Source organism: Odontesthes bonariensis, chromosome 14 (assembly GCF_027942865.1).
Source record: "Odontesthes bonariensis isolate fOdoBon6 chromosome 14, fOdoBon6.hap1, whole genome shotgun sequence".
NCBI lineage: Eukaryota > Metazoa > Chordata > Actinopteri > Atheriniformes > Atherinopsidae > Odontesthes > Odontesthes bonariensis.
Genome location: NC_134519.1, coordinates 35,589,148 through 35,605,235, shown reverse-complemented (window position 1 = coordinate 35,605,235; position 16,088 = coordinate 35,589,148). Strand labels below are relative to the sequence as shown.

Genomic DNA, 16,088 nt, shown 5'->3' with positions numbered 1-16,088 from the left:
GATGAACTGATGGGATGTCGTAACGTGGCTCAAGCACTTTCAGCATGTTTAAAGCCCCCGTTTTGCACAACCGTATATGGCCTCATGTCTGCACCTATAAACACACCAATAGCGTTTATGATGGCTTTATCCCGGTCGGGTTGTGCAACATGGGGCTGCATAAATGCCCCATGTTTAATATGACGTCGGCCCACACTTTGCAGCTTTAACAACTTCAACTCTTCTGGGCAAGCTTTCCACAAACTTTAGGAGTGTTTATGGGAGTTTTTGACCATTCTTCCAGAAGCACATCTGTGAGGTCAGACACTGATGTTGGACAGAAGGCCTGGCTCACAGTCTCTGCTCTAATTCATCCCAAAGGTGTTCTATCGGGTTGAGGTCAGGACTCTGTGCAGGCCAGTCAGGTTCTTCCACACCAAACTGGCTCCTCCATCTCTTTATGGACCTTGCTTTGTGCACTGGTGCGCAGTCATGTTGGAACAGGAAGGGGCCGTCCCCAAACTGTTTCCACAAAGTTGGGAGCATGGAATGGTCCAAAATCTCTTGATCTGCTGAAGCATTCAGAGTTCCTTTCACTGGAACTAAGGGGCCAAGCCCAGCTCCTGGAGAACAACCCCACACCATAATCCCCCCTTCACCAAACTTTACACTTGGCACAATGCAGTCAGACAAGCACCGTTCCCCTGGCAACCGCCAAACCCAGACTCCTCCATCAGATTGACAGATGGAGAATCGTGACTGGTCCCTCCAGAGAAGGCGTCTCCACCTCTCTGGAGTCCAGTGGCGGCGTGCTTTGCGTTGCACTTGGTGATGTGAGGGTTAGATGCAGCAGCTCGGCCATGGAAACCCACCCTCAGCTCTCATTCACTCCGTGCTCTGTGACGGTGGGCTAACTTCACACGGAGTTTGGTGCTGCTAGTTATGTGCAACATGGCAGAATATTTAGCAGATTTTGACGCCAACTTCGAGTACGATGGACGTCCTTACTGTTTTGAGCTGTGCTGCAGCGGCGCGCGGCGATGACGTCATCCCAATAGACGTATGTAGTATGTAGCACCAGAGAGTCTCTATTATGAGGAGGGAAAGCTGGCGGCTTTTTCCAGGTGGTACTGCACTCTAGGGGGCGCCAACGAAGCAGTGCAGAGCAGGCAGAACTCTCTCGTGGTACGATGAGATCCACCTTAGATGCAGCCATTGCTTTGGATAGAATTTTTTATATTTTTTCATTTTAATTTTCCTAAAGGCAGGATAAATTATCCTTTCAAACGGCACTTGGTTTGATTTTTTTGACTCACTAGATTTGTTTAAAATACGGATTTATTGTCAGTATTGCATCCCGAGTGACGTCACGCATGTGGCATCACTTTACGGCATGGTCAGTCCTAGCGCTGAGCTAGCAGAGAGGTGTTAGCTCAAATAGTTACAGATTTCAGCACAGCCCTTTTACATACTCTCTGACTAGCCTCTGGTTTAGCTTTGGTTGTTGTTAGCGGCACCAGGTTAGCACTCTGGCACAGTGGACGAGTGCCGTAAAGCAACCGGTCGTAATCAGCCGTGCGTTCTTCAGATTCCGTTAGCTAGATGCTAGCGGAGACTGACTCGCAAATGCCAGACCTGTAAGAAAACAGAAAGATATAACTCCCAGGTTATTGTACTTTCGATATAAATCCACATCCCTCTGTCAGACATCACAGTATTATTTTCAGGTTTCAGCCACTAGCGGGGACATTTTTTGAGTTATTAGCGCCAGCCCTATGGAAAATGGTCATTCTGCACTCGCTCACCAGCGCCCCCAGAGAAAATCTACTGAACTGCAGCCAATTTTTTTATAATGGGGCGAATAGGAAGTGGAACGGCTGTCTGTAAAAGGGCCGTGGTAGCACCCAATAACAAAAGTGCAGCTCTGAGCTAACAGTGCAATAGTTACGCGTTCATTCATTCATTGGTCTTAAAGTATTGGTGAAATAAAGACAGATAATGCCTTATTCAGAGGCTATATTGTCTCTGCCCTGTTCTCTCCCGTTATGTGAATATACGCTGATCTCCATTGATCTAAATATCTTCAGAAGGACGCAGACTTTCATCAAACTGTTATCGGTGAGCAGATGAACGTATTTTATGCCAGAAATAAGGTCTAGGTTTAAAAAACTTCCCCTGTAAGACATTAATTGGGCCAACACTCAACGCTTTTGAATGTCGAACATCTAACTAATAACTAACTTCACAACAATACAAAAACAACAGCCTTACGTTGTGGTGGTCCTCCACAATCCACACTGGGAGCTTCCTGTAGACCCTCTTCAGTGGCGCAGAACTCATTGTGACGAAGTAAAACTCTTTCCCCTTAAACTAAGAAACGTCTTTTAGACTCGACTCCAGCTAACTAAAGGCGCGTTTTTCAACACTCATTCTTTAAGCTTCCCGACAGAAAGAGCAACACACTGCAAGCTCGCATAGAAAACGGTTGCCTCCATCTGACCGGATATGACACCAGCACTATATTTATCTCCGGTGAAAAACATGAGCCAAGAACGACAAGGTTCTTAGGGTTCCGCTAAGAATCGGACAAATAGCATTCGCTACATCACACAGCTAGATATGGTGGGTTGTAAAAAATAATTTGGAAAAAAGAACGAAAAAGTTCGTCTTGTGTACGATGAATACACATAACTTTGGAAACATTTGATGATTCCAGTACATGTAAAAATTCCAGAGATGGGACCAAGTCACACATGTGCAAGTCTCAAGTAAGTCTCAAGTCTTAAATCAGGCTTTAGACGGTGGGAGGAAGCCGGAGTACTCGGAGAGAACCCATGCAACATGCAAACTCCACACAGAGAGGAGTTGCAGCCCGGAGTTGAACCTGGAACTGTGCTAACCACCACACCAACGTGCAGCCCAGGGACTTAACATCAACATTTTGTTTTTCAAGTATCATCATTAAAAAAAGTATTTGCAGCAAATGATGCAAAGATGAAATGAAATAAATAAAAAAACATTAAAATGCTTTATTTGCTAAATTCATCATAATTTCTACATCTTTAAGATTTTCTTTATTGTCTTTTCTTCTGGATGCTATGATGAAAGCAACAACAACAATAGGAATAATAATAACATTTACTGTCTGTCATTCCGGAAGTATCCTCTTATTATGCAACCGTTTACTGGTCTTTAGACTTATGAGAAAACACAATCTTTAAGCAACATAAGGTTGTAAAGGTATAATTTGTGTTTAAGATGTTGTATTGGAATGCATTACATTTTACAGGTGTACCCAATAGTTTGTACAACTACCACATTTGCTGTAACGGTTAAGTCTTCCAGGTGTGCTATTACCAAGCAGAGCAAATGTTTTAAATGTTTCTTATCAGTGGGGCAACTTTATTGCTGGGATATATGACTCGAAGAAGATGTAATCCTGTAAGGTTTAGTGCTTGACTGCTCATCTTTAAGTCAGTAACTATGTGCATGTTGTGAATACGCGTTATATGTGGCAGCTCCATTATAGTTGTAAACAGAGGTGTCAAGTAACAAAGTACAAATACTTCGTTACTGTACTTAAGTACACTTTTTAGGTATCTGTACTTTACTCCATTACTTAAGGCTGATTTATGCTTCAGACGCAAAGCCTCTGACGCTCGGACGCAGAGCCTCTGCGAGCTTCAAAATCTTGACCACTCCCCCACGCAGAGGCTCTGTGCGCGTTGTCGTGCACCTCGGAAAAATCCTGACTACGCCACAGACGCACGCAGACCACCAACAGAAGTGCGCAGACAAAAGCGGCTGTGATTGGTCCTCGGTGTGCCTTTCCGGTTGTCTGTGTGGCTTCCTCCTTTGCATTTTCGCCAACTCCAATAAAAGAAGCTGTTCTTCTTCGATGTGGAGCAACTCCAAATCCATATCTTGCATACACTTTTTTTTTTTTTTGAAAAATAAACACTCCCGCCGGCGCCCCCGAAGTTCTCGTCATCGCCCACCGAAATTCTCGCGAGGGGAAACTGCTGTGCGTCCCGAGAAATTCCAGACTGAGGTTGCAGAACCATAACATGAAAAGTGGTTCGTGACCAGAGCAAAGCAACACGTCAAGACGATAGACGCAGAACTATAATCCGCCTTTTAGGCTACGGCTACACGAAAACGAAACAAGTTTTTTTTTTTAAAACGGGTACGAAAATTATTGCGACCACACGGGGAAGCTTCTGTGTCCTCATGGAAACGATGAAAACGATGAAAACAATACAGTACACACGAAACACCTCGATGTGCGCTGTAAGCCACCCCCACCGGTTACACCAGAACAATAGAAGAAGCAATGCGCATGCGTGTACGCCCCTACTTCTACCAACACAAAGCTCAAGTTGTTCCTTCAACAACGCCGCTGTAGTTAGCAGTGTCTGCAGCAGTGCTGCTATCAATGTTGTGGGGTCCATGATGATCGCTGTCTGTCCTTGTTGTGTTGTCTTCTTCTTCCGGATTTTGAATGGAAGCCGCTTTTTGTTCTGGTCACTGACGTATGTGTATACGTCACTGGCGTTGGCCATGTGGTTGTGATGCAGATGTAAACAAATCCGTTTTGGCTGTAACAATGGAAACGAAACGAGGCCGTTCTCAGATCTTCCCACTCTGGAACCCGTTCTCCAAAATTATCGTTTTGGGGTAGTGGGAACGCCGGCTCCGTGTGGCCGCGACAGCCAAACGATAAGAAAAAGTATCGTTTACAGTGAAAAACGTTTTCGTGTCGCCGTAGCCTTTTTTTTTCTGCCTATTTCTGACTTCTACTCATTACATTTTCACACAAGTATCTGTACTTTCTAGTCCTTACATTTTCAAAACAAACAGCCTTGTTACTCTTGGCTTCACTTTTTTTTTTTTTTTTTTTAACTCTTGGCTTCAGTTTAATGTTTATGTATTTCACGTCATGTGCGCCATCCAATACAGATCAGTGGCGCCATCCACACCTAGTGAGAATGAGTGTAATTGGATGAACCATATAACGCAAACACTCATCGGTTAGGCTATTCGTCAAATTTGACACACAAGGAAATCGTCATTCGTCAGAAGCAAGCAGGTGTTCTACAAACTGCAAACGCGAAGCGTCTAACATAATCTTAGTGTGTATGCAAAATTGTTGCACTCTCCTACTCTGTGCCATTTTCAGACCGTTTTAGGTGCTCTGTATGTAGTGATAAAGAGCTCATTTTCGTTTCAGTTTTTGTCTTGGAACGTGTGTGTGTATATCTTTTTACTTTGGATTTTTCAGGCAGTAAGACTTTTTTTTTGTTTTTTTGATGGGACGAACATGAATGCCTCACGACCTACCACTTGAATACTACTTCACGTGTAATTAAATTCCAATTCCAAGTTTGAGAAAGAACATGCTCCTTGAGTGACTTTGTCTTTGACAGTAATGGTTTTATGATTGTTGCCTTGGGCCACATGTAGAACTAACCAGTTTTCAAATTAAGCTTGCAATTCATATAGTGGCATCTACCTTTTTTGTGTGTGGGTTTTTTTTAAATTTAAAATTTTTTTATTTTTATTTTAAGGTTACTTTATACTTTTATACTTTAAGTAGGTTTTGGAGCACATACTTTTTCACTTTTACTTGAGTAAAGAGGTCAAGTTGATGCTTCAACTTTTACCAGAGTGTTTTTAAACTGCAGTATCTATACTTCTACTTAAGTAACAAAGGTGCGTACTTTTGACACCACTGGTTGTAAAATACAAACTTGCCAAACAAGTGTTTTAACTTGTTACTTTCTAAGCAATACTCAAACAAACATTCCACAAGTAAGGGGCTTGTGAATTCTTTCTAGGAGTTACATAAACATGCCTTACCTTTACACGATGGTCTTGAATGCACTATATTCCCTACAGCAGCAACAACAACAACAAAAAAAAGCATGATCATTTTCTGTTCCCAGAGAGTAATGACCTAACCTTTGCCATCTAATGATTTTGAGGAGTGCTGCCTCTACCCCAAGCTTCCTCAAGATTGGCAAGCTCCTTACCCTATGTCTACAGCCTTAGCCACACCAAATCCTTTCAGAACCCATGAACAATCTCTGATCCAGTTAGATCGGACCAATCACCTGTTCCGTTGGGGCCCGACATCCAACCGGGTCCCACCGATCAGGAGCTTGATAAAATCGCTCTCAATGTACCAAGGTTTGAACCCACTCCCGGTGGACCACAAGACACTCGATCTTACTTGAACACCATCAGCTTCTATCTGCAAAGTTTCCCAATTGTTTCTGCTAGCAACAAGATCTATCTGATATTGCTAACATCAAGCTACAAGGTAGGTAGATTCATTGAACTCCAATCTTATTATATGGAATGACTACAAACTTCTCTGACAAACACTGGAAAAAGAGTTTTCAAATGAGTTGTCCATGTCTTGTTTAAGCACCTCTATGGCAGTTAAGCAAGGATGCTCCTGCTCCTGCTCTCTTAGTCTGCCCCACTGACCGTCTCTATGCTCCAGACCACCTCAGGTCCAGAGTCCTGGATTTGTGCTACTCCTCCCAACTTGCTTGCCACCGTGGGATTGCCCGCACCCGCTTCTTGGTTCAGCAGCGATTGTGGTGGCCAACTCTCTGTCAGGACATTAAGGAATTCGTCTCCGCCTGTTCTGTCGGTGCCCAGTCCAAAACTTCCAGGAGACCTTCATCAGGACTCCTACGCCCACTTCCTATCTCTTTCATTGTACAATAAACCTTTTAAAACAAGCTACAGCGTTGAAAAGCAACCTGGGATTGTTCTTGTTCTCTTCTATCAGTGATGAAGCGTTAACAGTTCTCGCTTTGCGAAGGGCTTTCTCAGATATTATTAAACTATTTTTCCAGACTAATTGAGACTCCTCTAAGTTTGTGAAATGTCATTTTCTTTCCAGCTTTCTTTTGGTCTCCTTTAAGGTATGCAGCTGTGAATTATACCAAGGAGCCAGCCTCTTCTGACTGATTACCTTCCTTTTCAGAGGGGCAACATTGTCCAGTGCTGTAAGCATTGAAACTATAGTGCTGTCAACAAGAGAGTCAAGTGTTGCTGGAGTAAAATTTAGGTGCCTGCCAACTGTTGTGTTTGCACAAGGCAGCGAAGAATAATAATGCAACTGATGCTTACAATTTGGTTACAGCATTCTCTAATAGACGCCTACCATAAATACATTTGCTGTGTTGCTGTGTAGTAAAATAATGTAAACTAAAAAAATTGTCAGATAAGACAGGGTTATGAGGAAATATAGTTCATTATTCAGTATCAATGTCATAAGTCAGTACAAGATTACAGGATATGATTAAGACCAAAAATACAATTGAATCTAATTTGGGGCGTTAACGTTAATATTTTTGCATTTTTTTAATCAAGGACACATCAACTCATTCACTAACAGAGACTTGGAAAGGAGAGATCTGATATTCAGCAAACCACATTTAATAGTTTGATGTTTTTTTCAGTTAAAGTTTTTGTTTGAATTTTTTTTTAGGTTTTCTGGATTTGCTCCTCTTGTGTTTATTTATTGATTTATTTCATTTGGGTGGTTTGGGAGCGGGGGTGGGGGGGGGGGGGGGGGGGGGGGGGGGCGCTTGTAAGGCGAACTGGAGATGAGACAAGGGAGACAGGACTATTTATACATGAGGAGGGAAACAGGTGGAAACATTCTGGGCGGCAAACACAATCACACAAAGGGAGTAAATCATGGTCTGAAATTTAAAGGGAAAAAGGTGAGAACAAAATAAATCAAGACTACTCATACTACAAATGACATACACTTTGACATGAAAACTTCAACATATTTGACAAGACATAACAACGCTGTAGGGAAGTGTGTAAGGGTCTCAGTCCTGTGTTGTCATGTTTTTGGATGACTAATAAATTCGGCCATATTTTGAGATATGAGAGCTGTCCCTTCCAAAATAAGATGGATGCCGTCTCTCCTAATCAGACAAGGCTTACCCCAGAAAAATCCCACCTTGTTTGCTGGACACCACCTAGACAGCTAGCAATTGGAGGCTAAAATGTCACTGCTGGTTAGATTTGGCAGGGGTCGAAATAGAAGCAGGAGTTCAACATTGTTTTACCAAAATTACACACCAATGCAACACTAATTTCAGTGACTTCCAATTAGTGTAACCGGGTGTCATTACCGCCGACGTGAATAACAGTTTTACTGTATTTACGTCTAATTTTTAGCCAGGGTTTTAATGATTATTCTACAATGCCGGTTCTCGCCCCTGGAATACATTAGACTATGGTCGCTGGTGTCTCTAATGTCAGCGGGTGTGTCGCTGAGTGGGGAAAATGATTTTACATGTGAACAGGTCGGTAGTAAAACCACAGGTTCGACTTTCCGGCTATGCCTCCTCTTCCTGACTGTCACTCAGCCAGCCTAGGGTCCCGGGTTTTTCGGGGTCCCAAACCCCAGCTGGTCGAGGCGGATGGCCACCCTTCCTGGTTCTGGTTCTGCCAGAGGTTTCTTCCTGTTAAAAGGGAGTCGTTTCTCTCCACAGTTGCCTCAAGCACGCTCAGGACGGGGGATTGGACCGAAGACAAGTTTGGGTGCAATCTGTTAGTTTCCTTTCCAGGAAATTGTTTCTGCATTTGAATTGAACTCTAATTGGCTTGAATTGGACTGAATAATTTTATTGCCTTGTTGTAATTTGGACTTGAATTGAATTGAATTGAATTGAATTGAAATGAAATTAAATGAAATTAAATTAATTGAATTGAATTGAATTGAATTGATTTGAATTGAATTTTAATGAAATGTAATTAAATGAATTGAATTGAATTGAATTGAATTTAAATCAAATGAATTGAATTTAAATTAATTGAATTGAATTGAATTGAATTGAATTGAAATGAAATGAATTGAATTGAATTGAATTGAATTTAAATGAAATGTAATTAAATGAATTGAATTGAATTGAATTTAAATTAAATGAAATGAAATGAATTTAATTGAATTGGATTTAAATGAAATTAATTGAATTGAAATTAATTGAATTGAAATTAATTGAATTGAATTGAATTGAAATTAAATTAAATTAAATGAATTGAATTGAATTGAATTGAATTGAATTGAATTGAAATTAAATTAAATTAAATTAAATTAAATTAAATTAAATTAAATGAATTGAATTGAATTGAATTGAAATGAAATGAAATGAAATGAAATGAAATGAAATGAATTGAATTGAATTGAAATGAAATGAAATGAAATGAAATGAAATGAAATGAATTGAATTGAATTGAATTGAATTGAAAAAAAGGGTGGAATGCTCTCTCCGGGTCGGGAATGAGATCCTTCCCCAAGTATCTCGGGGTCTTGTTCACGAGTGAGGGACGAATGGAGCAGGAGATTGACAGACGGATCGGTGCGGCGTCTGCAGTGATGCGGGCTCTGCACCGGCCCGTCGTGGTGAAGAAGGAGCTGAGCCAGAAGGCGAAGCTCTCGATTTACCGGTCAATCTATGTTCCTACCCTCACCTATGGTCACGAGCTGTGGGTAGTGACCGAAAGAACGAGATCGCGAATACAAGCGGCCGAAATGAGTTTCCTCCGCAGGGTGTCTGGGCTCTCCCTTAGAGATAGGGTGAGAAGCTCGGTCATCCGGGAGGGGCTCGGAGTAGAACCGCTGCTCCTCCGCATCCAGAGGTGTCAGATGAGGTGGCTCGGGCATCTGGTTAGGATGCCTCCTAAACGCCTCCCTGGTGAGGTGTTCCGGGCCCGTCCCACTGGGAGGAGGCCCCGGGGGAGACCCAGGACACGTTGGAGAGACTATGTTTCTCGGCTGGCCTGGGAACGCCTCGGGGTCCCCCAAGAAGAGCTGGAGGAAGTGGCCGGGGACAGGGACGTCTGGGTCTCTTTGCTCAAGCTGCTGCCCCCGCGACCCGATCCCCGGACCAGCAGAAGATAATGGATGGATGGATGAATTGAATTGAATTGAATTGAAATTAAATTAAATTAAATTAAATTAAATTAAATTAAATTAAATTAAATTAATTGAATTGAATTGAATTGAATTGAATTGAAATGAAATGAAATGAATTGAATTGAATTGAATTGAATTGAAATGAAATGAAATGAAATGAAATGAACTGAATTGAATTGAATTGAATTGAATTGAATTGAAATGAAATGAAATGAAATGAACATAACATAACATATAGGATTAGCTATGTTGATTGGATTGTCTCAGCAATCCCATCAGGTAAAAACATTGTTGGCCTAATAAGGAATAAACCCCTCCGGGTGTGAATACCACAAGTCCCCTTTGAACCCTCACTGAGGTAAGCTCTCTCCCAGCAACTCAACAAATTCCCAGATCGGGACACCCATGGTGACTACAAGAACTGGTCCCAAGATAGACCTCTGCGTTCTGGATGGTCTCAATCACCAGCTTGTTGAAAAAAACTGAAACAAACAGAGTACTCACAAGAACTTTCCAGAATCTCAACCGCGGTCCAGTAAGAAAAGGGATGCTTACAGCCTTAAATGTCTGTTGTTGGAAATTAGGACAAAAAAGAAAAGGAAAAATGTTCATCTCCTTCTAAAACCACAGTGACATCTCAGAGAGACACCTCTTTATTGCTCTGAGTGTTTTTTTTTAATGTACACTAGTATCCAGCTCTATTAATTCTGCACTATGCATATGAGACACAACTAGTTGCATACTACTGAATTCAGACTTTATCTTTATGTGATTATATCACAACAAAACAACCCACACAGAAGCTTTGATCCATTACATTGTGTGAGATACTGAAACACTCAAAAGAAGTTATTTTTGAGACACCCATTTCTTTTTTTTTAGCAGTATAAAACAAAAAATAAAATGCCTCAATGCATAGTCTTATTTTATTTAGCTTAGTAAATGTAAACCATTATAAAGGGAGCATCTTCTTTATAAAATGTAAATAATCTGCATGATGAGCACTAAAATAAAGTGATCAGTGCAAAAAGGAAGAAAAACAAAAAAAAAACATTCAGTCTACTCTCTGATCAAGGTTAAAGCAGTCCGAATCATAATAACCATGAGTAGTTAAACGACTCCGTTTTTATAAAACAGGATTTATAACGGGTGTCTTATAGTCACACACATTGTGCAGAGACTCGCACAGACCACCAACCTTATGTCATCAGAGAACGAAAGACAAAATATAGTAGAGATGAAGAAAAATAGTACAAACATGTCCAATGTACCTAATAAAATCATAGAGTACCAGTATTTACACAAAAACTCTGAACTTTCAATCGTGTCAGGCCCATATATGTCAGGCCCATATATATATACACACACATATATAAATAAATACTTCTTCGAAAGTGAGAGAGGTATATCTATGAAACTTATCAAAATAATAGTAACTCCACTAAAAGGGAGGAGAAAATGTAAAGGACTATCAAAAGATTATTTTTAAGCAAAAATCCCTCCTGCTACGGAGAAAAACAAAAATCTCTCCTGGAAAATCGGAGGCACGATGCTATAGAATATTAATCAAACAAAAGATCACTCCACTTGGAGAAAAAACAAGGAAGCTATGAAACTTAGACTTAATCTTTAGCAAAGCTATGATATCAAAATTTAACAAGAACGAAAAACTCTCTTAAAGAGGATTCAACCAAAACGGTGGCTTGGATCAAGGCTTTTTTCATTTTTTTTCCATTTTTTTAAATTTACATAGCGCCAAATACAACAAATGTCATCTCAAGGCACTTAGATAATAAAGTACAATTCAAGCCAATTGGAATTCAATTAATTGTAATCATAATTATTCATAAAATAATCCAATTCGTTCATATAGAGCCAATTCAAAAACAATTTCCTAGCTAAGGAAACCAACAGATTGCACTGAAACTTTTTTTCGATCCAATCTGCCATTCCAATCCACGGCTTGAGCTGTGGCTTGGAAAGGCAAGAGTGAACGCACGTTTGAGACCAACAAATACGACACACTGGCACAAGACCAGGGAGACGCAGACTCTTATGCACACAGGGTTAACAGGGAACAGGTGGAATCATTCACACCACAATCAGACTGGAACACGAGAGGAAGGGCAAGTGAGCTGAAACGAGAGGAGAGTTAATCTTTCAAAATAAAACAGGAAGTGAGGAGACATGACATGGAGACGAGACAAAAAAAAACCTTGACCTCACCCCGGTGTGACATATAGTTATAAACCTGAAACCCACATGTTCCGTTGATGTTAATGGAATCTGTTACACCAAGTCCATTACCCACACACTGCTTTCCAGAACTTTGTTCATTTCATGTGGGAAATCTGGGTACTTTTCGTAATTAACTGGCAACTCCAAGTAGCCCACATGTGAGGGCAACTGGGCGTCTGTGAAATCTTTGCATTTGTGTGAAGCTGACACTGATGCTTTTTCCAAGAAACACCTCAGATCCAGTGCAAAACCGGAGAAAAAGGGACAGGTGCTGTCTGAGTGGCTGAGATATGAGCTATGTGAGATACCTGCTGATGTATTTCTGCTGCTCACTCATGGTGGTGGGGCATATAACCCATCTTATGGCCTTCCAGCTCTGACCTCAGGGGTGAAAGGACGTTGCTCCACTGTTCAACAACAAAAGCAGGTTCCTGAATCAACCTTTGGTGGCAAGTTCCTCCAAAAGTTGCTCAATATTATCGGCAGTTGGCACTCTTCTGCAGCTGTGGAGATACTTCCACCAATTCTTCTTGGTCCACACTTTCAAAATCTGAACGGCAAGCTGCAAAGATCATTCCATCTGACTGTGTAACATACCTAAGGAAGCTGTTAACAAGAGGACAGCCCAGAACTGCTTGCTCCAATATTACAGCCCCAGGTTTTATAGGCAGGTAAATCCAAGCTCTCTTAATGACCGAGCTCCATCATATCTTAAAGATCTCATTGTAAGATATTTTCCTAACAGAGCACTTCGTTCCCAAACTGCAGGTTTACTTGAGGTTCCCAGAGATTCTAAAAGTAGAATGGGAGGCAGAGCCTTCAGTTATCAGGCCCCTCTCTTGTGGAATAAGCTGCCAGTAAATGTCCGGGAAGCAGACACCCTTTCCACTTTTAAGACCAGGCTTAAAACTTTCCTTTTTGATAAAGCTTATAGTTAGGGATGGCTCAGGTGATCCTGAAACATCCCATAGTTAAGCTGCTATAGGCCCAGACTGCTGGGGAAGCTCATCTGTCACACCTTTCCTCACTTTACTCTCTTTTTCCCCTGTTTAATTTCTCCAATGATATTCTGTACATGTGACATTATTGTGGTCATTATTATCTAAGTGCCTTGAGATGACATTTGTTGTATTTGGCGCTATATAAATAAAAATTAATTGAATTGAATTGAACTGAATCCAACCAGAGGCAATGATTCGGCCAATGCTTTCCCACTGTTGCTGACCAAAATCATGACGTAGGTAAGGCATCTTATTTTTAAGTTATTTCCCAACGTGCACTGCTCATAAAATTCCTGACAAAACTCAGAGCACATCCCTCAAACTCCCCCAGCATCAACAGCCTTTTCCAGCCTTCCATCAGGCAGGATCACTTGGATGGAAATGTTATCCTGCATGACACTTTCATCACAAAAATCTGAAGTAAGTTCTTTAAGGATCTGGCCACGGTGAAGAACAAGAATTTTCTGCATTCTTTCCCTCTGAACAGTGGGTTCCTGTGGGACATTAAGGAGTGGGGCAGAAGGCACAGGGCCAGATGACTGTGGAGACCGCAAAGACAGGGGAGATGGTGGAGACGGGGGTAGGGTATCAACTAGACTCAAGGTAACAGTGACACTATCTTTTAAAACTTCCACACTAATGGCAGCATCAAGCTTTTACACACTGGACAAATCAGTCATGTCAACAGTGGAGTAAACTAAGGGAAGATCAGCACTGCTTGAGTTTGAAAGAACACTGCTGGTTCCCACATATATGCCATCTATGGGACTTGTTGCTTCAGACTCAGTCAGACATGTGGTTATAGCAGAGCGTATCTGGTGTAACTTTCTGTGTTCACTGAGTTCCTGTTCCTCCACTGTTCCAAACAACTCTACTGCCTTTTCAGTCTGCTCTTTTTTGCAACTGTCCTTTGACACACAGATTTTTCTAGCTCCTCCACCTTTCTTGGTTCTAACTTGCAAAAACTTTGCATCCCAAAAATTCAGCCCCCCGAACTCAACTTTTCTCACACTCTGTGCATTCCAAAGGGGTTTTCTTCTCTGACATGTGCTCACGATCGTTACTTTGGTTTCCTGATATCTTGGCTTTCAGTCACTCAAAAAGTTTTGATTTGCGGCCAACAAGGTTATCCTCCTTCCGTCTGCAATATCCAAGAACTGCCAGGCGGTCCTCATATGATGGCAGATACCCTTTGAGCTGCTCGTTTGTCATGAGCAGTGTGAGACTGGAATCAATCTAAAGTGGAGAAAAAATATTTGTCAAAGTTTTAGTCTATCAGTGCAAATAATTAAAAAAAAAAAGTCAGTGCTGAATGCGACAAATCAAAAGATAAGACATATATTTGTCTTTGCCATATCTCTGTGATATTGGTGCACAATGAATATTTTGGCTAATCCCCTAACAAGCTAACTACCTCATCCTTTTCCTGGCGCTGTATGATTTCCTCTTAAACATTCTGTGAACTTAAGAAGTTATTAAGTTCATGTATACACCTTAATCTGACAAGAAATTGTATCGGATTACTTGCGATCGGATTAAGATCCCAAGATAACTGGGTTGAAAGTCACTCTAAACCTGCTTGTAGACGGTGAAGCACGTGGTGAATCAGACTTTGCGTTCTGCGCATGCTCCAGATGTTTTCCCGGGGTCGTGACCCGGAAGTCAAAGGAGACGATATTCCTGTTGTTGTCGCCGTCAGAAAGAAACAAACAACGCGATGGAGAATGCTCCGTTGGGCATCGAGTTTGTGCAACAAGCAGCTCATCACAGAGCAAATGTAGAGGGACGTAGCTTCATCTTGCTCTGCGTTCTCCATCTTTCTCCAATGCCTGAGTTTGTTGTTGTTGTTGGTGGTGAAGAGGTCAACAGGAAGTGGCTCCATTAGCAAGAGCTGAAATGGGTACAGCGCCACCTATCATACCGGAGTATGACATGCTTTGTGCCTCTGATTCCATTATTTTACCAACATATATCCAAGGAGAATTACCCTTGCTCAAATAAGGAGCATAACCCAATTATGGCTATAATTGAATTAATCTCATCATGTAGACCTACTGACTGCACTTTAGAGAGGCATTACCTTTATTGCATTAATGTGGATGCAAAAAACTAAAAACTGTCGCCGCTTGTTTTTATACTCACGTGTCACATGTTAAAGGGGAAGTTTGTTTTTTTAAAACCTGGACCTTATTTCTGGTCCAATACATTCTTCTACTTACCGATAACAGTTGTGTGAAAGTCAGCATCCTTCGGAAGATATTTAGATCACTCGAGATCAGCGTATATTCATATAACGGGAGAGAACAGGGCAGAGACAATATAGCCTCTGAATAAGGCATTATCTGTCTTTATTTCACCAATACTTTAAGACCAATGAATGAATGAATGCGTACTATTGCACTGTTAGCTCAGAGCTGCTGTGTTGTTGCTATTGTCATAATGACTTTTTTCTCATAATTATGACTTTAAATCTTATAATCATGACTTTAAATCTTGTAATCATGACTTCATATCTTATAATTATTTCTTTAAATCTTATAATTATGACTTTAAATCTTGTAATCATGACTTTAAATCTTGTAATCATGACTTTATATCTTATAATTATTTATTTAAATCTTATAATCATGACTTTAAATCTTGTAATCATGACTTTAAATCTTATAATCATGACTTTAAATCTTGTAATCATGACTTTAAATCTTATAATCATGACTTTAAATCTTGTAATCATGACTTTATATCTTATAATTATTTCTTTAAATCTTATAATCATGACTTTATATCTTAACTAGGACTTTAAATCTCATAATTATGAGATACAGTGTGAACATTTTTATTTTGCCAGAAAAGGAATGTCTCTGCGCTTTTTACTTGCATATGGTATTACGGTAATGGGCCAGCGCTTCGGTGGA

The 16,088-nt window shown here is 40.8% G+C and overlaps 1 protein-coding gene across 2 annotated transcripts in view; it reads right to left on the bottom strand.

Annotated features, from left to right (window-relative positions):
- c14h5orf22 (chromosome 14 C5orf22 homolog) overlaps positions 1 to 2,489 on the bottom strand; it is a 29,006-nt gene extending 26,517 nt beyond the window's left edge. Inside the window, exon 1 of one of the 2 annotated variants that reach the window (XM_075484183.1) lies at positions 2,251 to 2,489. In XM_075484183.1, the coding sequence (XP_075340298.1) occupies positions 2,251 to 2,319 (69 nt within the window). In that variant the 5' untranslated portion in view covers positions 2,320 to 2,489. Of the gene's footprint in view, positions 1 to 1,451; positions 1,661 to 2,250 lie in introns of those variants that run through there. The other variant, XM_075484185.1, reaches the window with a different exon arrangement.
- Positions 2,490 to 16,088: the final 13,599 nt, after the last annotated feature.